Source organism: Nematostella vectensis, chromosome 1, assembly GCF_932526225.1.
Source record: "Nematostella vectensis chromosome 1, jaNemVect1.1, whole genome shotgun sequence".
Taxonomy (NCBI): domain Eukaryota; kingdom Metazoa; phylum Cnidaria; class Anthozoa; order Actiniaria; family Edwardsiidae; genus Nematostella; species Nematostella vectensis.
In genome coordinates, this window is record NC_064034.1 from 18,700,463 (window position 1) to 18,723,638 (window position 23,176).

The 23,176-nt window shown below is 39.1% G+C and overlaps 2 protein-coding genes across 3 annotated transcripts; both read right to left on the bottom strand.

Moving 5' to 3' along the window:
* Positions 1-371: 371 nt before the first annotated feature.
* LOC5512317 (transportin-1) lies at positions 372-18,033 on the bottom strand. Of its 2 annotated transcripts, XM_001632600.3 has the most exons (24): positions 17,890-18,033; positions 17,647-17,722; positions 17,268-17,524; positions 16,428-16,561; positions 15,616-15,697; positions 15,124-15,246; positions 14,894-15,012; positions 14,302-14,362; positions 13,929-14,030; positions 13,520-13,580; positions 12,774-13,000; positions 12,433-12,531; positions 11,486-11,538; positions 11,196-11,292; positions 10,385-10,654; positions 7,188-7,346; positions 6,934-7,021; positions 6,434-6,532; positions 5,755-5,850; positions 4,928-5,003; positions 4,223-4,322; positions 3,744-3,818; positions 3,328-3,462; positions 372-2,942 (listed from the first exon to the last, which is right to left on the bottom strand). In XM_001632600.3, exons 1-23 carry the CDS (start codon positions 17,986-17,988, stop codon positions 3,355-3,357), a joined length of 2,661 nt encoding a protein of 886 aa, XP_001632650.1. In that variant the 5' UTR covers positions 17,989-18,033; the 3' UTR covers positions 372-2,942; positions 3,328-3,354. The 2 variants fall into 2 exon arrangements, 1 of the variants encoding a protein (XP_001632650.1); XR_004296102.2 differs by lacking the exons at positions 372-2,942; positions 4,928-5,003 and having other exon boundaries at positions 3,395-3,462.
* An 830-nt stretch (positions 18,034-18,863) lies between these two features.
* LOC5512341 lies at positions 18,864-22,945 on the bottom strand. The gene is made up of 6 exons (XM_001632599.3): positions 22,599-22,945; positions 21,840-21,987; positions 20,962-21,189; positions 20,035-20,134; positions 19,630-19,743; positions 18,864-19,346 (listed from the first exon to the last, which is right to left on the bottom strand). The coding sequence occupies exons 1-6, from the start codon at positions 22,677-22,679 to the stop codon at positions 19,265-19,267; spliced, it is 753 nt and encodes a 250-aa protein (XP_001632649.1). The 5' UTR covers positions 22,680-22,945; the 3' UTR covers positions 18,864-19,264.
* Between the last annotated feature and the right edge of the window lie 231 nt (positions 22,946-23,176).

Here is a 23,176-nt window from a genome sequence, read left to right on the forward strand (position 1 = left end):
TGTCGAACCATTCACACTTGAACATAACAGTGCGCGTGCCTATGTTGTTATGTCGGGCTCATGTCTTTATGTCGAACCATTCACACTTGAACATAACAGTGCGCGTGCTTATGTTATGTCGTTATTCCACTAGTGACCAGGCATTACCACAGAGGACACATTATAACAAAGCATTTTTTCTGGTGGGACATTTTGAATGATCTTATATCCATGGGCTAAAATATGGTTGAGGGTGTTGGGGTCAAGTAAGTGTTAATTGTGTCAAAGTATTGTTACAGGTAGCAAGAATTAAAGAATGTTATGCATAAATATTAAAGAGCGATTATATTCGGGAAATTTGTTGGCCATGGAAACAGGAGACAAACTATTAATGCACATATAAACGATGTTTTATTCCATTTAATACATACTCTACTTTTATAAGATACAACATGTCAAATGAAAATACACATTTCCCACATTCATATCCTAGTTTCTGGGCCATTATTTGTTATATAAAATATACTTTACTATTAAAATTATATTCCGAAATTCAAAAAAGGTGCTAAAATTTACGAGGACATTTTGTAACAAAAAAAATTAATTCCGAACCAGCGGAATTTTTGTTAGAAAAGCCAGCACACAAGACCAGCTTGATGAGGCGTAACGGGCGCCTGTGGATTATTGCGAAATGCTGCAATGTTTCGCGTATAAAGCCCCGTGCAAACTGCACCAGCACCTGCCAGCATTGCTGGCGAATTTTCGCTCAACTGACTATAGGACAAGAAAAATGTCGAAAATGGGAAATGGACTTTCTGTCATTTCCTATGTCTTGTGGTCAATCGAGCAAGAATTCGCAAGCAATGCTGGCCGGTGCTTGCGCAGTTTGCACAGGGCTTAAATGTCTTATTGGCGCGCGTACCGAGAAGTGTCGCTGGGAGTCTGGGTCGAGTCTGGATAAAAACCGCAAGGGAGGCTGGGCCTCCATCTGAAAACGAGGCAATGCAGGTTTTTGCTCTTTTTATTTGAACGAGTGTGAATTTAGGTTTTAGAGCCTGGTGATCAGAGGCCGGTTCTCAGAAAGCAGGTTAGCACTAACCCAGGAATAAATACGGCTATCTCTGGGTTGGGTTAGCGTTAACCTGCTTTCTGGGAACAATCGAGTCGATTGTTTCATCTTTTTTTTGCACGCATTTGCATTGAATACAGCTCATGGATAATAATTAACCTATTAAAAAAAACTGTTTTCCACGTAAACAAGCGCTTTGAACATTAACTGCTGGTGCGGAAGAAAATGTGAAAACTAAATCTCATCGGGTAAACGACTCCCTATTCACCCTTTTTGAAGTATACTCTAGCCTAAGCTTGATTCTCGCAGCATGCAATTGCTCCTCACGGAACTATCACACTGACCTAGTACTGGTTAGGACATTTATTGCCTATGGTCTCTAGACTCTACCCAACTCCCAGGCTGAACAGCGCGACACCAGAGCGCGCGGTGATTTGTCATCATGCATGCTTGAGGTTCCGTGGACTGGCGCTTGTCATGCGCATAGTTCGTAAGGCAGGTTATCGGTAAAGCAGTGTCATAGTTAGTGCATTCCTGTGCCCGACGACGAAAATTTTTCAGTTTACGCCTCGAGTAAATAGAAAGGGGTAAAACGTGATAGGGATTCGTATGCCAATAGAGGCAAGAGACCTGCTTGTGCAGATGAAGCGGGGCATGACCCTTTTCTGTGTTTTTATGCTCACTAAGAAGACATCCCATTTTCGTAGTCTCATATGAAGCCGCCTGAAGCGACCACTCAATGTGTCAGACAGAACTAAGAGCGGCCGCCTAGGAGACTAACATTGCTGATTGTCACACAAGAGGATAGCCACTAAAATAGCTGGCTTTTCAGTCCACCTTTCCCAGTTAAAAAAGAAAAGAAAAAAATTGGCAAGGTTTTCAGATGGACGTCACGCGGGCACAGGATTGCGTTAGCGGATTACTGGCCACCGAAAGGTACGACACAGTGACAACACCACGTCACGCAACACAACACGTCACGCTAACACGTCACGTTACTTTATTTATTAATTATTCTTTTATAAAGCTATACAAATACATTACAGATGCTTGACTCTGGGTAACACCTGCATTTCATCTTTTCTCTCTTGAAAAAATAAATCGCGTCTTGGCGAAGCCATTTTATAAATAGAAGTTGTAAATGGCAGTCTAAACGAATTTCGCGTTAGATCTAACTCGATGAAATACACTAAGAACATAAATACTGTATAAACAAGAAAAAAACGACGCTATTACACCGGTATAACACACCAAAACTCACAAAGCAGTCAAACGCGAAATGCCATAGACTACCTCCCTTTCTCGAAGAGAATTCTAGGGTGAAAATGTTTGAACTGATCTCTGCTTTCAAGATCGAGTTCAAAATTGCATTGTCAAAATTTGGTCATAAAAAAAGAAAATAAAAAAAGATCTTGTGTAAAAATTGACTGAATAAAACCAAAGCGTAGTATTACTTGGTTTGCCATGTTCTGCCGTGTCTTACTAGTATTGATTATTAGGAGTGTTCCCAGAACGAGACATCTGATACTACTGACGTGACATCACAAACGCATGACGTCATCACGGCACATCACGTGACATTGACACGGGCTGAATCACTTTAGATCGTCGACAAAGTCCCTAAGCACATGTAATAATTCTCGAGTGTATTGTTCTCTAGATCTATCCCATCCCCCATGTTGCATGGCGGTAAATAGCACCACAGCAGCGCAACGCTGATATAATTAGTTGGTCATGCTATGCGCGACATCCCTCCCCGTGGACACTGCATGGGCACACAGACACACACTGACTGACATGACGACGGACAGACACCAAGATACTTGGCGTGAAGCCAGGCGGGAACGGCGGGCGGTCCCTAACTGGGCTTGCAACGCGACTACATCCTCCCTCCCTGAAAGCAACAGACACCTCGCATTAGATAGCACATTTCTAGCCCCTCCCCTCTTTTCTGTAGATACACCCGACACAACGATATTTCCCATGGATTTTCTTTTATATCGTAAAATCGGGGACCTCTTTCTAACGATACCTCGATTTTACGATAATTTTCTTTCTCCCGATTCACATCGTAAAATCATCTTCAGCATTCAAGACTGTCTTGAATATAAAATATATTTATATATGAAGCTCTCAGTCAACGGGACTTGAATGTGTCTATTATAGCAAGGTATAATAAAGAGTACCCAAATAAATGGGTGCCTTATTTCTAGGAATTCATGGAGACGGTGGGTGGCTCTACGAGCTCCAGCATGAGCCTTACCAGGAAAGGGACTCACCTTGGGGGACTGCTTGGAGTTCCCGCACTAGACGCCATAGTTGGCCGCTAAGCGCTCCCGCAACGGGCCAGGGAACTCGCTAGCAAACCGCTTCCAGTTCTCCTCACCAACCTGGTTCTTGAACCCATGGAGGATCTACAACAAGGTACACTCAGGAGGTGAGTACGTTGAAAGGGCCAGAAGCATATATGCATTTCAATTAGATGTTTACCAACTGTTTGAGCAAATTAGAAACTCTTACCCATCTAAAAGACAAATTACCAAATTATTAATATCAAAGCATAACAACTCCACTGTAAATAAGTCCTGATTACAAAACCAGGAACAAGGGTGCAGGAGCAGGGAAAGGAAGTGGCGACTGGTGGATTTTCACCATTTGCATCCTGTATAGCTTACAACTTTGCAATAACACACACCTTCAGAAACATCTCCTTGAGGTCCGGACTAGGGTTGACCCATGAAGCGACAGCATCACAGAAGAAAATGAAGTCCTATTACAAACATGCAACAGAACATGAGAAACTAATACGAGAAAGTAGACATACTCTTCAGGAACGTACCCTGGATTGGCTGGGGGGGGGGGGGGGGGGGAGGGCACAGTCATAGGTACCTTTTTTGGGGGGGGCACCCTCCTGTGTATGCACCCCCCCCCCCTGTGATAGGGCCTGCTCTACACAGAAAGCTTTATAAAAGGTTCCTTTGTCAATTCCTGTCTCTATGCCACTGCCAGCAGAACAGCTCAAGGGGCAGTACATTTTTTTTCGCTAACATTAAGACCAATCAAATTTGATAGCACCAACCCTTTTTTAGCCAGCTCTATATGCACATTCCCTACAGGATTAATCTCTTAGCCACAACCCTGAATTGTTGTCTGCTATCCCTTTAGCTTATGTACCTGCACGACACCACCTGGGTTGGCCCCTATCATGCTGCATATGCCACGGAAAGCAGAGTCCTTTTCCTCGTTGTCCCTGATGTTCCGTAGTGACGTACACCTGCAAGTAAACACAAGCAACACAACAGAGTCACACGTCCAACCTTTAAAGCTAACCATTCAGAGAGGCAGTGACAAAAGTGGGCAGAATTTTCATGCAATAAAAAAAGACATGGAAACCAAGACTTAAAACCTAGGGTATTAAGTAGATTTTTTTATTGATCAACACAGGGATATGTTTCTTTGCTAAACATCTGAACTTCATCAGTTGAATTCCTATTCAACAGCCATGTCACTAACTTTGAAAATTTTAATTTATCCTAGGAATAGGGACAGACTAGGGGTAAGGGATGCAATATAACAAAAATAAAAGTTGAAACAATTTGAACAATGCATCTGTCATCAGATGTCAATAAAAAAGGAAGAAACAACATTAAGGATGCAAAGTGTTCTTTGTTAACTTAATAGAATCATGCTCTAGTAATTTTACACAGCAGTGTTGAAGCATACAAGTGCTCCCTGTGAGGGCGACTACCTCTCAGTTAGAATCGGTTAGTAGAACACTGCTACATACCATTCAACATGCAAGATGAGCACAATCAGTTCACAGGCATGACAACAGACAATTAACACTATAATCTTTAATGATAACACAATAATACACACCACTTTCGAATAAACTGCGGTAACAAGGGAGCCACATCTTGCGGACAAACTAACCCCAGGCGACCAATAGTGATTGCTAAGTCACAATTATCCAAAAAAAAAAAAAAAGGAGAAAGGCATGCAATCAGACATATGAACACATCAATGACATTATTTAAATAACACAGAGGGCATGGGCGTGGGGCAGGGGTGGTAGGGAGGGCAGACTGCGTCAGGGAAAAAGTCATGCAGTACATAATGGTTCAATTTTAAAGTAAGGGGGATGAGCTAAAACAGTTGTGATTATAATGCCGATGGTAAATGCAAAAAGTATTGCTAAATACCGAATTTAAAAAAAATTAAACTTGAATTCTTAATTTAAATTTTTTCTTTTGTACTTTTTGATTGGCAAACTATTAAATGGATTTAAACATGCCATCTCACAAATTATCAATTCAAGGAGGTTGGAATGAAATACAAAAGCCATTAAGCAGTTGCAAATTCTTGCAGAAAAACGTTTGCAGAACAATGAAGCCACTGTTATCAAAATGGCTTATCACCAATCTGATATTAACACACCCATGGGTCTTCCTACTGTTGAAATTCCTTTACATACAGGGTGGTTTAACTCCTCCCCAACCTGGCCACCTGGGTGATACTGCACACAGAACACAGGGTGCCACAAGGTGTTACTGTTCAAGTAGGACTATGCCACATAACATCAGGACGACACCAGAGTGCCTCACTGCTGTCACTCAATGTTAGCATGTGTTAGGTAGGGTGCCGCAAGGGTGACAGTTGTAGTAGGGTGCTCTGCATGTGGGCAAAGAGAGTGCCGGATTTCTTACCTGTGTTTTCTAGTAGTGTTTTGGGGGTGTGTGGCTTGTTGATGATGGAGATTAACTGGGCGAGTACCAAGCATACATATGGCTGCATATCCCCTCCTGATTAAAACAATTGGAGAATTAGTCAAGAGCACAAGATGATGAAACATGATTTGATGATCAAGATTAGAAGATGGAATGATATCAGTTGAGGTTATAGGACTTGTTGTTGGTTCTCAAACTTTGACTTCCCCCTCTGCCAAAGGGCAATTACTTTTATTTAACAGCACATTAAAGGCTTAATAGCTAAACATACAAAAATGCCACATGTCTGAAAAAGAAATCGAATTTGCTTGCTAGCTTCGTTTATGCAGTGGTTCAACACACTAAAAACTTTTTCATATACTGTACAGTAAGTGCGCATTAAACAAGATATCGATGTAAAGCCAGAGCATTCCCAAACTCTGACTGGATAATCTCTCTGAAACTTAGACTGCATGCAGAGTGTTTTGTTTGATGACTGGATAAACAGTAAAGCATGTACAAGTTCAACAAGAATGTTTGATGAAACTGTTTTGATCTTGTTTAAACATCTGGGAATGTTGTTGAACCAGTGCCGTATTTTGTGGGTCACTAAACAAACCAACTTGCTTCACATGTGACGTTTGTAAGTTTAGCTATGCCTTAAGAGTGAAATGCTTACCTAGTTGGACAGACACCTCGCCAATTGCCCATGTGGCATTGTTGCAGACGGAGATAAAGTCAGGGTTGAGGTTTTGGCCAAGAATTGGCATAAAGTCCCCTGTACAACAAAACAATAAAGAAAAAGTTCAGAACAGGCAAAACAAAAACTGTATGTCCATAATACAATTAAATAATGTGCTTACTTCAACAAAACTGTTATTGACTAAATCAAGGTTACACTGTGAGCACAAATTATATTGGTCAATGTGCTGACTAATTTTAAAATACTGTTCGAATATTTGAATTTGTATAGTGATTATAGCATTTATAGTAATTGATATAAAGACTCAAACTTTATGTTCATTAAGGACACAAAAATTGACCTTGAAATACAGTAACAACCTGGGAAAGGATAAAAATTACTCTCTTTGAGACAATTTCAATTGTTTGGCCTGAAATGTTGACCATTATCATATATGGCATATTGCTTTAGGTTCCACTGTACTTGCTCGCACATACCAATACAGGGCTTAACATGTTGGAAACAAGCCTTGGTCAAGTCACCAAGAAGAGCAAAGGAGCTTTGCCGAACCTCTGGCATCTTATCCTTGAATAAAAACACATGCACATATTAGGAATACGTAACAAAGTCATTGTTGTTTTTCATATTTAAAACTGTTATCAATGTTGAAAATTATAACTTTTCTTGCATTGTATAATATTTTAAAATATAACTGAGCCTATTCAATTGAAGGAAAGATGGAATTTCTCACCTGCATGCACTGGAAGAGGAGGGTCATGATATTACTCCTGATCACAAACTGCTCAATCTGGTCTTCCAGTCCCTCTGCTAGCCCACTCAGCAGGTCTAGCGCAACAATCATGAAGTCCTTGTCTGGTGGCTCAAACTGGTCTGGGTGTGTCTGAGACATCTACAATCAAGATTTATGTTAGTATCATGAGCCAGACAGAGAGAGAAGGGAGGGAGGGGGGGTAGGGAGTCTGGGTGTGTCTGAGACATCTACAGTCAAGACTAATGTTAGTAACAAGAGCCAGACATAGGGGGGGGGGGTAGGGAGTCTGGCTGTGTCTGAGACATCTACAATCAAGACTAATGTTAGTTACAAGAGCCAGACAGAGGGGGGGGGGGGGGGGGAGGGAGGGAGTCTGACATCTACAATTGATTTATGCTATCATCATGAGTCAACCAGTGAAATGGCATGGGGGGAGATGATCTGCTTTCCACCATCCTATAACTATTCCACCCCTTCCCAAGTCCCACATGCTTAAACTACTGTATTTACCGGCATATAATGCACATCTACATATAATCCGCATACCAATTTTCAAGGCCTTTTTAAAAATAAAAAATAAAAAAAATTCGAAAACCAACATATAAAATGCATCCAATAGAAACAGCAAGGAAATGAGAAACAACACCCCCCCACAAAAAAAAACACAGAAGTATCAAGATGTGATAATTGTTCCGATTCACAATTCATTTTATTAATTCGTAAGTAGGTTAAATGCTTTTCTTCATCTGAACTTGAAGGTGATAATCACTTTGAACCTCTTAGGCATAAGCAGCGCATGTTAGCACAACTGTAAAGCTGTTATTCTCATCGCCCGAACATTTGTATTTTTACATGGAATATTGAAAATGTGAGCTTGTGTTTGTTCGCAGCAATTACCACCATTTTGGACGAGGTGCAGAGAGACTGGGTCAAGTAAATATCAACATAGCGGACAACAAGAAAATCGCAAAGGAAGCATAAATAATTGCTGTTTTTCTGGCCAGTTTTTGGGCTTATTTTCTTAAAAAACACAACAAGGAAATTACAGATATTCTACGTTTGGAATACATTTTACTATGTTATTTTTAAGTGATTTTTTGACTGTTTCTCATCTACAATGGGATTGCCGCATTTCCGCTTTTTATCATACTGAGAACAATGGGTTCCATGTATAAAGGCTTGTCTACACGAGCAAATTTTATGTGGCAAATGTGTATGTGGCAATTTTTTTTGCTCGTGTAGATGATCAAATTTGGCAAATGTGTATGTGGCAAATGCATTTATCAAAAATCCAACACGTTTGCTTTTATTTGGCAAATAAAAATTGTTAAATATTCCAATTTGTCTGTGTGGACGAGACTCCATGTAAAATGTGGCAAATATTTTTAATTCAGTAGAGTCTAGTCTCAGTAAAGTAGAGTTCAGTAGAGTCCAGTCTCAGTAAAGTAGACCCCAGTCTCAGTAAAGTAGACCCTAGTCTCAGTAAAGTAGACCCTAGTCTCAGTAAAGTAGACCCCAGTCTCAGTAAAGTAGACCCTAGTCTCAGTAAAGTAGACCCCAGTCTCAGTAAAGTAGACTCCAGTCTCAGTAAAGTAGACCCAAGTCTCAGTAAAGTAGACCCCAGTCTCAGTAAAGTAGACCCCAGTCTCAGTAAAGTAGACCCCAGTCTCAGTAAAGTAGACCCTAGTCTCAGTAAAGTAGACTCCAGTCTCAGTAAAGTAGACCCCAGTCTCAGTAAAGTAGACCCCAGTCTCAGTAAAGTAGATCCTAGTCTCAGTAAAGTAGACCCCAGTCTCAGTAAAGTAGACCCCAGTCTCAGTAAAGTAGACCCCAGTCTCAGTAAAGTAGACCCCAGTCTCAGTAAAGTAGACCCCAGTCTCAGTAAAGTAGACCCCAGTCTCAGTAAAGTAGACCCCAGTCTCAGTAAAGTAGACCCCAGTCTCAGTAAAGTAGACCCCAGTCTCAGTAAAGTAGACCCCAGTCTCAGTAAAGTAGACCCCAGTCTCAGTAAAGTGGACCCCAGTCTCAGTAAAGTAGACCCCAGTCTCAGTAAAGTAGACCCCAGTCTCAGTAAAGTAGACCCCAGTCTCAGTAAAGTAGACCCCAGTCTCAGTAAAGTAGACTCCAGTCTCAGTAAAGTAGACCCCAGTCTCAGTAAAGTAGACCCCAGTCTCAGTAATGTAGACTCCAGTCTCAGTAAAGTAGACTCCAGTCTCAGTAAAGTAGACCCCAGTCTCAGTAAAGTAGACCCCAGTCTCAGTAAAGTAGACTCCAGTCTCAGTAAAGTAGACCCTAGTCTCAGTAGACCCCAGTCTCAGTAGACCCCAGTCTCAGTAAAGTAGACCGCAGTCTCAGTAAAGTAGACTCCAGTCTCCACCATTTGCGCATCCAAATCGCATGAAATTTGCACATGAAATCCATCAAGGTCAGTTATTCTGAATTCTTCAATAAGGTTAGTCGCTAATCCCTGTACTTCTCTTTGACTTTTCCAAGCCTTCACCCAACATTTTCTAGTTTTTTTTTTCTTTCTATTTTATACATCATCATAACAGCAGCTTTAGCTGCAGCATTTTTCTCATTTGTCGTGTATCATGGGCCTTTATTTTGTATGCATCTCCGCTGTTCAAAATCATTACTGTACAAATCGACAACAAATATTTGTCGATCATTTGCACGAGCAAATAAAAATTGCAACATACATTTGCCACATAAAATTTGCTCATGTAGATAGGCCTAAATGTGCACCTCGTTTTTTAGGTTATTTTGGTAGTAAAAAAGTGTGCATTATACGCCAGTAAATACAGTATTGTAAAAAATGCTTGTCTTTCTACTGACGATTGATAAAATATAATAAAATATAATCTTGGAAACTAGAAACTGAATGTTACATCAAACGTTTTATCTGGTTGGGAGAGGGGTCACATACAATATCAGGACAAAGCTAAAAGAGAGGAGGGGGTCTACTTCCAGATGATTCCATATATGTAAAGTAGAGAGGGGCAGAATGTACATCACCCACTAATTTGTTATTGTTTACATCTGTAGACACAGTATTTGATTGAAAGCATTTTTATAATTACATGTGTGACTTACCTGACGGAAATGGGTATCTTGCGTGACTTTGTATTGTATGGGATTATAAAGGGGAGGTTAAGTTTGGCTACTGGGAAACTCACCATGCATTGCGTCAGTGTTTGTTCCACCAAAGAGACACACCGCTGGAACACAGGACCAGCATACGGGAGGAAGCCTGATCTGAGGGCTGTGGCCACGGAGGACAAGCACTCCAGCAGAGGAAAGAGGTCCTTGTCTTCATCTTTCAGCTGATTCCACTTATTGATAAGAGGAGGCATCAGCATGGTGATGTACTCAGGCTTGTTAAGGTGGTGCCCAACAGAGTCTGCCAGGGTGCCAATTGCATCATAGAGGATCAGCAAGTTCTTGTGCTGAAGTGAGAATCAGTGGAGCAGCACATGAGAAGAATGGTAAAACCGAATGAAAAGCAAATGATAACAATCATAAGAATACACAAACCATCATATAATAATTATGGTAAACTAAAGCCCTTCTGCTGGCTTAGTGTCAGAAGCAAACGAAAAATCATATCATAAGTTGGGCTAAAATGAAGGTAGGAGAATTAAGGAGTTTTTTTTTTTGTATTCCAGAGCCTAAATCTCAGATCCCTGACAATAAGCCTTCTCAAAACTGGCTGGCTGCCGGCCCAACAAGCCACTCCCTCTGGATGTTTGACCGTCTCTAACCAGACCGAAAATATATTACTTTTTATTTGTTAATTGGCATCTTCATCAAGCAAACCACCTCAAAACTCACAATAACCTGCTCCTAAAAATCCATCCTTTTTAGAAGGCTGCGTTGGACATTTCCATCTATTAAAAGAAATTTGCTGCCACTTTTGCTAATTACAACCCCACAAAGACAGTCTTCTATTTTGTGACAGTACTTAGTCCATTTAGTTTGTCTACAAACCTGGTACTTGTTGAATGCAAACACAAGTGTCTCTAAGATGAAGCCAAGATAAGGCACAAGCTCTGTGCATGCTTCTTCTTCCAGTGTGGCAAAAGCACTAATGCAAAAGTGTTTAACATTAATCATCCCTTTGTAAAAACATTGGAATCCATCACAGTAACAAAAGCAATTTGAATTCCTTTAGGGTGTGGTCGCCCTCTCTTGCTTATTTTTAAGGGACATACTGGTAGTGAAAAGAAGTAACCAATTCATATACACTAAGAAATAAAGCACAGTTAAATGAACCCAACCTGCACGCGGCTTCTTGCACCCTCTTATTGCTGTCTAGTATTCTCTTTAGAAGCTTTAAAAGATAAGGAGAAAACAGTTTAATAAAAACAGATACAGAGCTGACAGAATTTTGCCGAAAATTTGTCTATTGTTCTAATCTGAAATTTCGGGTATCTTTGCTGAAAATTCGGCTTTAGTTTTTTCGGCAGTTTGCGCCATCCGAAATTTCAGCATCTGAAATTTTGGCAAAGTTAAGGGTTATTGTTTTGGACTTTCGCTGTAAATGAGCTCTTTTTCTGTACACTGTACTTTCTCAGGACTGACACAGAGTTATTGAAGCTCTATGTTATTATGGCACAGAAGACTTGCAATCAGCAAACAACACATGCAACGTGTATGTTCAGTTAGGCTAGCACCACATTTGCCTGAAGTTCTTCCTTAGTTGAAAATTCGCCGAAATTTCGGGAGCGTGCAAAACAAAGAGTTTTGGCGCTGCCGAACTTTTGGCGAATTACTGGTGTTTTCGGATGTAATCGGTAAACGTACGGCAAGTTTCAGCAAAATTTGGTTGTATTACTTTCTGTCAGTACTATATCAGTATCTTAGACATCTTTGGCCCTACCCTATGTCAACTTCGATTACTAATGAAATATGACATACAGAGCAACATTAAAACTCCAGGTGGCCAAGTGTGTTAGTGGATCAATGTATTGGGCCTCTCACCTCTGCTGAAACAGGTTGATACTCAAAGCATGAGAAGCATCTTTCTGGTCTCAGCCCTAAATTAGACTTATCAAATGTATTTGGGCTTACTAGAAGATTGTGTTCCTCACTTCCGACATGGGCACTATTAATTTGTATTAGGATCTCAAATGCAAAGTGCTTAGAACACGATGGCTGTATGAGCGCTTTATAAAAACTATAATATATTATCATTATTTGTATAATCAATTAGAAGTTACATTACCTCTGTCATCAGTTTCTGCAGATAAGCTTCATGAGGCTGACTGACAACCCAGTGAGCGTACCGACTGAGAGTCCAGCATGTTATGGACCGCACAAGGGCCTGCAACACAAACGATTATCAAACTGTGTTCAATGCTATTTTATATTGCAATGCTACCATACAAATAGAAAAAAAACTGTCTATGGTCTATCAACACAGTAGAACGTCCCAAAAATTGACTTTTATAGGCGTAAAGGCTTCATTGTGTTGATAATGCAATAATGCAGTATCAAATACCATTCAATAACTGTCATACCTTGACTCAAGAAAAACATTAGTATTAATTGAGTATCAGACAAAACCTTTTTATCAGACAGAGAGTTGATGAGGAAGGGCACTAGCTCTGGTAGGTGTGGTGCGATGCCATTGATACAGCCCTCTGCAATGGCCCCCAGCACCAGAATACCAGATTCCTTGGATTCCCAGTCAGGGTGAAAAAGGGTGTCTTTCAGTATTGGTAGAAGGACAGGTAATAAGTCATCACGGAACACATTGGCTAAGACATCCAGACCAGCAGCAGAGCACTTGCCTGTTGATAGACAAGTCTGTTATCGAAAGGGAATCTCATGCTTGTACTAAAATGCATGAAAAAATATGACAGTGTGTGTAAATTGTCAATGGAAAAACCTCTTGTCATTCTACAATAATCTGCATAACATATATGGAGGAACTGATTTTTCGTGATTTATTTCAAACGGTTCTAGTTGTCCTATGACATACAATTTCAAGGATTGAATAAAGAAACAGCATCAACCAAAGAGATGTGCATTTTTCAATTTGTTTTTCTTTTCTTTATGTAAAATGAATATGCCAAGGTTGCAGAAACAATGTTAAAATCTCTTCTCAGTTCTCAACAACTTGGAACAAGATTTGCAAGAAATAAAGTCTAAACTATACAAGATATAGTTATTCAGACACTCACAGTGCAAAATCACACTGGGTTGCATCCTCAGTAAAGACATTGCAAATTAGAACTTGCCCATGACATTGTGTATGGAAAAAAAAATAGGTAACAAAACTAAAGATCTGCAATGGTGGTGCAACTTACGCAAATTCCAGTCTGACAGTGCATCATCATCATCCATGTCTTCCCCATCATCACTTTCACCCTGCAACACAAATGTCAGGAAATTACAATTTTCTCGAATCACTGAGTTGTATTTTTTTTGACGTTTCGGCAATGCTGCCTTCATCAGGTTTAACGGTTAATCATCGAAAAAATACAACCCAGTGATTAAAGAAATTGTTATATATACAAGCATAGGAGAATTACTGCACAGGAACAAAAACACTACTCAGGAAATTACAGTGTACAGTTTTTAAAGAATTTTCAAAGCTTCATGCTTTGTGCTAGAACATAAAATAAAAACATCATCTCTCTCTTCTCTGAGGTAAAGGGATAAATATTTAATGCTTGGGATACAAGTACAGTGTAAGCAAGTTGATCCACTCCTTACATCTCCATCTTCATGCTGTTGAGAGTGAGTCTTGGACTTGTGAAATCTGGGTTTGATGTCTTGCTCACTATCCGGTACAGCTTCATCATCCTCATTATCAGCCTTCAGGGAATAATACAAATATGTAGGATTGTGTTATAATATCTTATAGGTACAGGGCTGTTGCTAGGGGGAGGGGAGGCAGTCTATACAGAATTAAAAATTATGTCTCTCCCTCAAGAAATGACTTACTGTAAGCTTGACACCCCCCCCCCCCCCCAACAGAAGATTTATTTGTCTTCCTATTATTGTCTTTCTACGGTCAAGCAGCATGATCTTGATGTAATCCTTCAGGGGGAGGGTAGAGGGTGGTGCTCTCTAAAATAAAACTTACCTTTAGAAGAATTAGGTCAATTTCAGAGTATCTCATTCCGTTCACAAGGATTGGTACAAGCCTGGGAATTAAAATTGACATAAAACAGATTAGTGTTTTAAAATAAGCAACATGCTCTAAGGAATCAAATGACTCTTGGAGTTACAAACTTACACGAAAATAAAAACAGAAATGACTGCAGCCATGACGCCACATAACAACAAAAAATCTTTAAAGGAATGTTATTCCTTCTCTGGCAGATTTGTTAATGCTATTATTTGTTGTTGATATTATTATTATTAATTTTGCTGCTAAAACTGGAGCTTAAGCAAATTTTTCTTAGTGCAGTTCGCATCATAATACTGATTATTAATATACAATTCACATTTCACATCTTAGTTATAATAATACACAGATACAAAGCTATGCCAGAATATCTTTGAATATAGAATATTTGTGTGTTCATATGTGCTTCAGGGCAATTTCTGGGAGGACTGGGTGTTCTGTGAGAGTATTGCGCCTCAACCCCACCTTGCTACTGCATCAGAGTCCTTATTGTCAAACAGATCCTGAGTGTTGTCATATAAATGTAGACAACTTGACTGGCATTTACCTTGCCATGTGCGGTGTTAAGGCCTCTTTGCAGATCGGCTGCTCAGCAAGAGTCAGCCAGAACTCGCAGGCTTCTAGTGCTACACTCTCATCCTTATCCTGTGTGCGCATCAGCATGTACTAAAAGAAGCAAACCTTAAAATAAGTGTGGCAAAAAAATACCATGACATTTCGAAACTTATTGCAAATTTGGTAGTTCTGTTTTTCTTTAATAACAAGATTCTGCTTTACCTCAACAATATTGTTCATATGTGGGATAAGCTGATCAGCTCGGACTTCCAGCAGCATGACCAGTGCCCGACAGACATTCTTGCGAACCTCTGGGTCTTCATCTACAGCCAAGGCAAAAAGATTCTGCAAGGAAATAGAAGTAGAAGTTATAGCTACAATTAATAACACTTTGAAGGAAATTACTGACTGATTTTATGTGTGCTACAAGGACAATTTACAATCATGCTATTCCAGAGCTCAATGGTTTTCTTTTTTTCATGTAGGTGTTTTCAACAAATTTATACCTTATGGTGATGGTAATGGTTATATGAAAAATCTAGTAACAAATGTGACCTTTATTTGCTTTGAGCCATGTGTTTTTTTGTGCTTATGGATGAGTATTTATTCAAAAAAGGAAGCTTTTTTACAATACCAAGAGATGAACTCAAATAAGTTTCTCATTTCTGCCAATAAAAACCATTAATTTACATTATTGAACATAAAAAGGTTTACCTCAATAAAAGTAGTAATGTGCATCATAAGAGCTTGTGTTCTATTAACTATGAACTGGTTCACACATGCAATAGCATGAGACCTAAAAATGTTAGAGATAAGGAAGAACAACATAATTATATACTTTAAAACATACAAATATTGGAACTGTATTTTTATTAAAGTTACTGGCAATGTTGTACCACACCATTGTCATGCAATGAATACAATTAACACTTGTTTCAGGGAAAAGCAAAATTTTTTTCAACAGGCATAACATGTGTGCATGGTGGAGTTACATTATACTTAGGTTAAAAAGATAAATCTAGAGACATACAAGTGAGTTGGAACATGCAACAATAATTGATCATATTTAGACAAACTGGAAGAATCAATCACAATTAATTGAGTATATTATTTTGCAATAGCATTCACTTTTACTTTGGCCATGGCAATCAATGGCAGAAACTTTTAAAGCAGCTGAGAAAATATAATTACTGACAATCTAGTTAGCTAGACCAGAAGTTGTGAATTTGCTATCATACACTTTTATAGGATACAGCTGTGAATAGATTTTGATATCTGTGCCATTTGAAAAGAAATCAGAGTGCAATTCATTGTATTCTAACTTAAATTACAGAGGTTGATGGATCAGGGAGTTTTTATAGTCAGTGAAATACAGAGATCCTAATGGTAACTAGTTTTTCTCTCAAGTGCACTAAACAAGCCAATTTTCACCACGATATTGCATGGCATATGCTCTGCTTGCGATGTGACACAAAATAAATAAGTTTGCTACATATCTCAGCTTGCTTGGAGGTATTTGTACTGACCTGATTTTAGGGCTAGCATGCCTAAAGAACTGCAAGAACTTGGGTATCAGCACATTTAGTGGACGATTGAGAGCATCGCTATCTAGTTGCTCAGCAGAGTCTTCACAGATCTTTTGCAGAGCTCCAAATGAGCCCTGGAAAACACAGATGGGGAATTCCATAAGGTCTACTCAAGAAGATCTTAACATTAAGTGGAACCAAAAATTTGGGGAGGGGGGGAGGGGGTTGGGAAAGGATGACAAATACTGTATATCTGGGAAAAAGTTTTCACTACACATAACAAAGATAGATCAACAAAATTTGGTTACCATATACTTTCTGTATATGGTTTATGGTTTTCAGTTGGTGGAATAAATATTAGATAAATAAAAGTGAATAATATGAAAAAAATGAGACAGACAATTTACATCAACATATCATTTGAAATTAAGGAAAGAAAACGTTACTGGGCATTGGGAATAAGTGGAATATTAACTTTCGGCATTGAAATCAAGTAAGAGAAAAATACAGTTTGGGGTATGTTTTCCAATAAATGATTTTGACTTTGTATAAAATTATCCGCAAAGCTTGCGCATCACTGCTTAATCAGGTTTTGAACAGGAAATAAACAAAGTATGACGTTGTTGTAATTGCTTCACCGTCTTTAAAGGTTCGGAATAAAAGCGATCCCAGCTTATCGCAAATTAACGAGTTTGAGGGAGAATAAGAAATAATGATCAAACTTGCGGTGACTTTTCCAAACACAGCAAAATGACAACTCGATTACCGCCAAACCCACACAATCGTACAGCTTCATCAGATCCATACCCCAAGTTCAAATAAGTATTAAGAGGACAATACCTCACAAACATTATAGTCTTCGCTGTCAAGAAGTTGACACAGTGTGGGTAAAAGCTGCTGCCAATTTGTGAGGTCGCCTTTGGCCGCAATTGTGGTGATGAGAATGCCGATTGTGGCACGAATCAAGGGGGAAGGATCTCCAATGGCTTGCAAGCATTCTGCCTTGATAAACTCCTTCACTTCCTCTGGGAAAGAGTGATAATGCGACTTGACGTTGTTCTTTAGGATCAAGCCAGAGAGGGAGCGAGTTGGCTCATCTGTGGAATTGATATTCGAGTGAGAATCTGGTATCGGTTGCGAAAATCGACCAATTGACATTGGAGGGAAAAAAATGCTCCACGCCGTCTGCCAGCGCGGTAAAATAAATAGTCAAGCTTACCTTCGCTTTTTAATTTCGTCAACACAAAAATAAGGTAGTTATTGAAATCAGGAAACTGATTAAGAGATTCGAGTTTCTACATGCAGTTAAGGGATAAAGTGTCAAAGAAAGGAGAACTATAATTCGTCGCTTTCAAACACGTGTGTCAATTCAACCGACGACAGCGACACTAAACCGCTCCTTCTGCGGCAAAAAATGAAGGAATAGTTGCCAAATTAACAAGTAAAGTAGTTCAAAGGATACTTGTTGCACTGCTCTTTGTACTTCGGTATTCGGGCTTTGGCTTTCTTTCAACAAGAGAATAATCTGTTGGAGACCGTCTTGGTCTGGCTGCCACGCCATATTGGATTTTGCTCCCCGCGAACACGAGCCCTGCACTTCCTTCCAGGCTCCCCCTCATTAGAATATTTCCGGCATCGTGGGGTTCCTGTGGCAGGCAGGCCTGTCACCCGCGCGCGAGGATGCTGGAAACATGGCCCATCACACCCAGAAATAAACATTTACTCTTTTGAAAGCACATATACGATCCAGGGCTTGTGAACAGCAGGGCGATTTAAAGTTAACATAAGGGGCTCAAACTTATAGCCCCTGTTGACATATATCTTAAAAAGGGGGGGGGAGGGGAGGGGACACTTCTATACCAATTATGATTTTGGCATTCCAGATCCTCTGAAAAACTCTTATTCTTCCCACAGGAGGGCCCACGGACCCCCTATGAACTATGTTGTGTATTTCAAATTTCTCCCCCAGCCCCCATGAGAATTTGCTATTGCTGCCTTTGCTTCAGCCACAATCAAACTAATAAACTAAATAAAAATTAGGAAAGAGCACTTATTAGGAAAGGGCACTTATATTGTTTATCACTAAGTAGTAGGCATCAAAATATTGGCGGGAGGGGCATGGTATATAGACATTTCTTTGTAATACTTGCGAGGCACAAGCACCTTGTGCCCCTCCCCTACTGCAACCCTGTTGTTTTGAAAAAGTTTGGTGAATATCACCTCCTCCCCTGCCACTAAAAATGGGTCGATATCGTCACAGCTGCATGTTATAGGTGGTGCAACAGGCTTACACCTAGGGAAGTGTGCATGCTCACTCTCTACCTAGGCTGCCAAAAAGACGTCTATTTTTATTCTTGTTGGAGGATTGTCAAATACTCTCCTTTTTCCATACAATACCGCATGTGCAAGGCCACCAAAGAAAAATTGTGCCCCTACTTTATTCTTCGTGTTTATTTATTGGAACAAGATCCAGACCTTTTCACATTCATTTTACTTTATAGCTGTCAACCTCACTTCTTGAGAAAATATGGTGAGTGTATCAGAAGTGCCAATATAGCTAATGTGGGAGAAAACAGTAAATGTATGGATATTTTCAAGAAAATTATGCTTTAGAAAAGGTTTAAAATCTGGAGTTGGCAGTTATGTTACTTTAATATAAAATGTGTACAAGTGCATAAATACGTAAAAAAATTTCAAACTACATTTCTATTGCAACTCTATCAACCAATCTGGCTGGGTATTTTATCCCTTGTAGTTTTTGCTTTTCATGTATCATTCTTCACGTCTGACTTGATATAAATAACTAAAAAATACAAAAATAAATACAAAATGTTCAGTTAGGAGAGGTGTAAGTTGACAGCGAACTTCCTCCATGTTCCCTGTTCTGGGGTACGCAGGTCACCAATGACATCTTCATTCCTAACAAAACAAAAAAAAAATAAGATATCAATCAATCAATCATCTTCAACTCTAGTCTTTTGCAAGTCTCAAGTCTATACATTTTTCCAGTTTCCAATTGGAAAACCCTACTACAAATGTGACTTTTTCAGCCTAGTCTGTGAACTGCGTGTTGCCGTTTGAGTGGTGAGAGACCGGAGCTGTGACTCATAACATGACAAAAAAAAAAAAAAAAGAGCCAGGATAAAACAACCTTGACAACAATTTCAATGAATTTGTTTGCATTTATTACACAATAACTTACCTAAGCTCAATGGTTCTTTTTTGTAGAATATGTACGTTGACAGGGGGGATAAGTAGCCGAAGACCCACACGTTTCTTCAGGGACTCCACTGTCTCAGAGTTGGTAACCACCAATCTAAAAGGTAAGTAAGAATGGTGGTGGTAAGAATCTTTCCCAATTAGTAATATACAGTTTTTGCTGTTTTTGCTTTTTTGTCTTTGGCTATACCACCAGTGACAAGAGTATGCAACCTTGGCGCGTTGATCAAAATATCACAGCCCATTTCAAAAGCATACGGCACTCCTAGATTAACTGGAGTTTTTCACTGGCAGAAACAGTGGTGTAAAGTAGAGAAAAAAAATTATGTACATTAGATGTGCAGGATATTATGCATTGTGGTGTGAGAATCGTCTTGGTCACTTCTACCTGATATGCTCTTTGTTGTCTGGGGTAGTACTGGGCGTGGTGGTCCTAATGGAGGTTGTGTCCTCACTTAGACTGTCACTATCAGAGAACTCCTCTTCAGCTGGACATAAGAAGACAGAAGAAATTAAGCTGACATAACATGCCTTACACTGCAATGGGTAAAAAGACCCTTGTTCTCTTAGTTTCGACCAATTTATTTTTGTGCTCTTTTAGTATATTTATAGACTAGATAGATAGATAGTTTATTAGGAAAAAATTGCGTAGCAGCCCTTAGGCTGAATTAGGCATTTACAAAACAATAGATACTATATTACAACTATAATTTAACTATATACAGTAATAAAAATAAAATATAAAAATTTAAAAACGTGATAAAGTTCATCCTATATAAAATTAATCATAATCCATAAAAACCATATATACTCTCCATTTAAGATTTGTTGGCCATCGAGAATGTAAAAGAATTCATGGCTCTGTTTGTTTTCAGGCGGGGCAAGGCAAAGGGCTGTTTTTTCCTAAGGTTATAGCTTGAAACGTTTGATGGAGGCAGCAAGTATTTGCAAGATTCTAGCACAAGGTGTGTACCCAGGATTAACTAAGGGGGGGGGTGCACAGTCATAGGAATCATATGGAAAAAGCATAGAATTTGAAGATTCTTTAATAAGAAATGACCCTCTTTTGGCTGCCAAGGGGGGTGCATGCACCCTGCGCATCCCCCTGTGTATGCATGAGCACTGTCCCAGTTTCATAAAAGAAAAAATAATAATGTAAACCTGCTATGTTGAAGCCCCTAATTAAAGTAGAATGGCCTTATCTTTCTGCTGTGTTATTTCCAGTGGCACAGCACAGCAAATATACAAAGAAATCATGGCTCAAAAATATTATCCAGCTTCAAGAATGAACTGTCTAGATGCACAGGCTTTTTACCTTGTTCAATAAATGTTAGATCGTAATACAGGTTGTTAGCCTTTCTGTACGACTCAGGCCAGTTGTAACCTTTTCCCTGGGGTCTGTACTCTTCCTGCTTCAAGCCCTCATCCTTGGCATTGATGCTAGTAGCGTACACATAATACAACTTCTTATTTTTGCCATCCTTTTTAGGCCCCTTGAAGACATAGTATAGCTTGAATCGCTCCTCTGGGGAAATTTCAGCATCTGAAAAGAAAGAATTTCATATTCTATTTGAATTTACCCTTACAGCCATAACATTTTGAAAGCTAAATAAATTAGGGGTTTTAATCACTCTCATTGTAGCTGGAATGCTTAATAGAGTGCATATAAACTGTTTGAGTTGGAAGGTGGCAAAGATGGTGCCTCAGGTAGCTGTCATAGAACTCATATCTGACCAGAATTTAGCCTGGGACAAAGTTGTTAGAGGCAAAGGCTCTACAGAGCGACGTTGCCACTTTTGTAGTGGAACAATATCCTATTGGGGAGAGTAAAGGATCTCTAGTGAACATTTTTTTTCTTTCATAATCTTCGGTCTCTTTCAGGGCTCTGCATTTTGTGTGCTCATGATTTTTAACTGCATGGAACATCTGTAGTGTATAAATATTTATGACATAGTGAAGCAAACCTGATTATCAGAGATGGATCCAGGATTTCTTTAAAAGGACATTCATAGGAGGCAACAAAATATAAAACATATGGTAGTAGATAAATTAAAGCTTCCACATTTCTTTTTAATTTTTAATTTGAGGAGCTAATGGAGATTATATTATTTGACTACTGTATCTAGTTAAACAGTAACACAAAATATGTGCACAAAATATGTGTTGGTAAAATACTTTTTTTCCGCTCAGTACCTTCACTGAAATCATCTAATCTTGGATGGTAAAAGTAACCAGTCTTTTTCTTGGTGTCTTGTTGATTTGGGTAATTTTTCTCATCAGGAAGACGATATCGGATAGTACCATGGCCAAGATCCAGTAGGGCTGGAGAATCCAGCATTAGCTTCAAGATAAATAAATAATGATCACTTTTAATTTTAATTTATTTACCATTACAAGGTATAAGAAAATAGTGGAATAAACATATTCATATAGTTTATCCAGTGTTGGTGTCTGTGTAGTGGGTGTCATAAAAATCTGGAAGATCCTTAAGATTTATGCTAGAGTCCTGTCTGATATAAGATTTTTAAAGGTTTCTTGCAAGACTTTTGAGCTAAGATTTAAAGATATAAAAGAGCATGGTTGGGCATATGCATGCTTCTGTACTGTATCTTGACGTTTCTTTGCATGGGTTTTTTTTTTTTGATTGACTGATTGTAAGCACAATATGAGTCACTGCAAGGGGGGGTTTAGCTGTTTGATTTTCTTACGTTTACCCTTATGTTTGACTTTGATGCTGACTCATGTTTCTCTGACGCTTTAATTTGGATTTTTCCACAGAAAAATTAAATTCACAGAAGACATAAAATTTATTTAGAAGACTATTGACTATTCATAAGGATCTTCGCATAGAAGGAGATGGGGTTAACTTAAGTATGGAAGAAGAAGAACTAAGCTTTCAGTTCTTAGATAGCATGTTCTATAAATATATAGCTAAAATAACATTAAAAGTACCTCTTCTCCTTTCAGACCCTGCACTCTCGGGCTCATGGCATCTGCTGTTCCGTCATTCTCCCTAGATGCCCCGCTACCCATGTTATCTCAAAGATGCAGAACAAGAGAATAGATTCGTAAAATGGTTGTCAAGAAAATTCACTTCCCCAAACTTGCTGAATTGATTAAAACATGAGCAAAGTTATCTATCCGTCACATCATTGTTCTTTAACATGTTCGTTTTACACAGACAGTTCTTCTTTGGCTTTCGTTTTAAGGCAGTAGACCCACAAGCGATGGAAGAGTTTCACGCTTCAGCCCTCAGCCATGTTTACTTCTCGACTCCGCAATGCATTTGGTCACGTGATCAATGTGACGTCATAACATAAAACTGTTTTCCTTTTTTATGGGGATATTTGGCGATATCTTACTCTTTTTTCTCTAAATTATATTATTTCAAAAGCTCATGCTCTCTTGGTTCTCTATGTATATCATTTCAAAAGCTTATGCTCTCTTGGTTCTCTATGTATATAAAATAGTCATGCGTAGCTAATTATTTCGGTAAACAAAACAAGTCAAACCCCTAAAATGATGAAAAT

What these genes read in the sequence shown, in the direction of transcription:
- LOC5512317 (XM_001632600.3), bottom strand. Translation starts at nt 17,988, where the DNA reads ATGGCGTGGCAGCCAGACCAAGACGGTCTCCAACAGATTATTCTCTTG. An exon ending in TTGCATTCAACAAGTACCAG is followed by an intron (nt 10,655 to 11,195) that starts GTTTGTAGACAA and finishes TTCTCACTTCAG; the next exon opens with CACAAGAACTTGCTGATCCT. An exon ending in TCAAGGAGATGTTTCTGAAG is followed by an intron (nt 3,463 to 3,743) that starts GTGTGTGTTATT and finishes ACCTTGTTGTAG; the next exon opens with ATCCTCCATGGGTTCAAGAA.
- LOC5512341 (XM_001632599.3), bottom strand. Translation starts at nt 22,679, where the DNA reads ATGGGTAGCGGGGCATCTAGGGAGAATGACGGAACAGCAGATGCCATG. An exon ending in AGGGTCTGAAAGGAGAAGAG is followed by an intron (nt 21,988 to 22,598) that starts GTACTTTTAATG and finishes TTTATCTTGAAG; the next exon opens with CTAATGCTGGATTCTCCAGC. An exon ending in GACAACAAAGAGCATATCAG is followed by an intron (nt 19,744 to 20,034) that starts GTAGAAGTGACC and finishes CTTACCTTTTAG; the next exon opens with ATTGGTGGTTACCAACTCTG.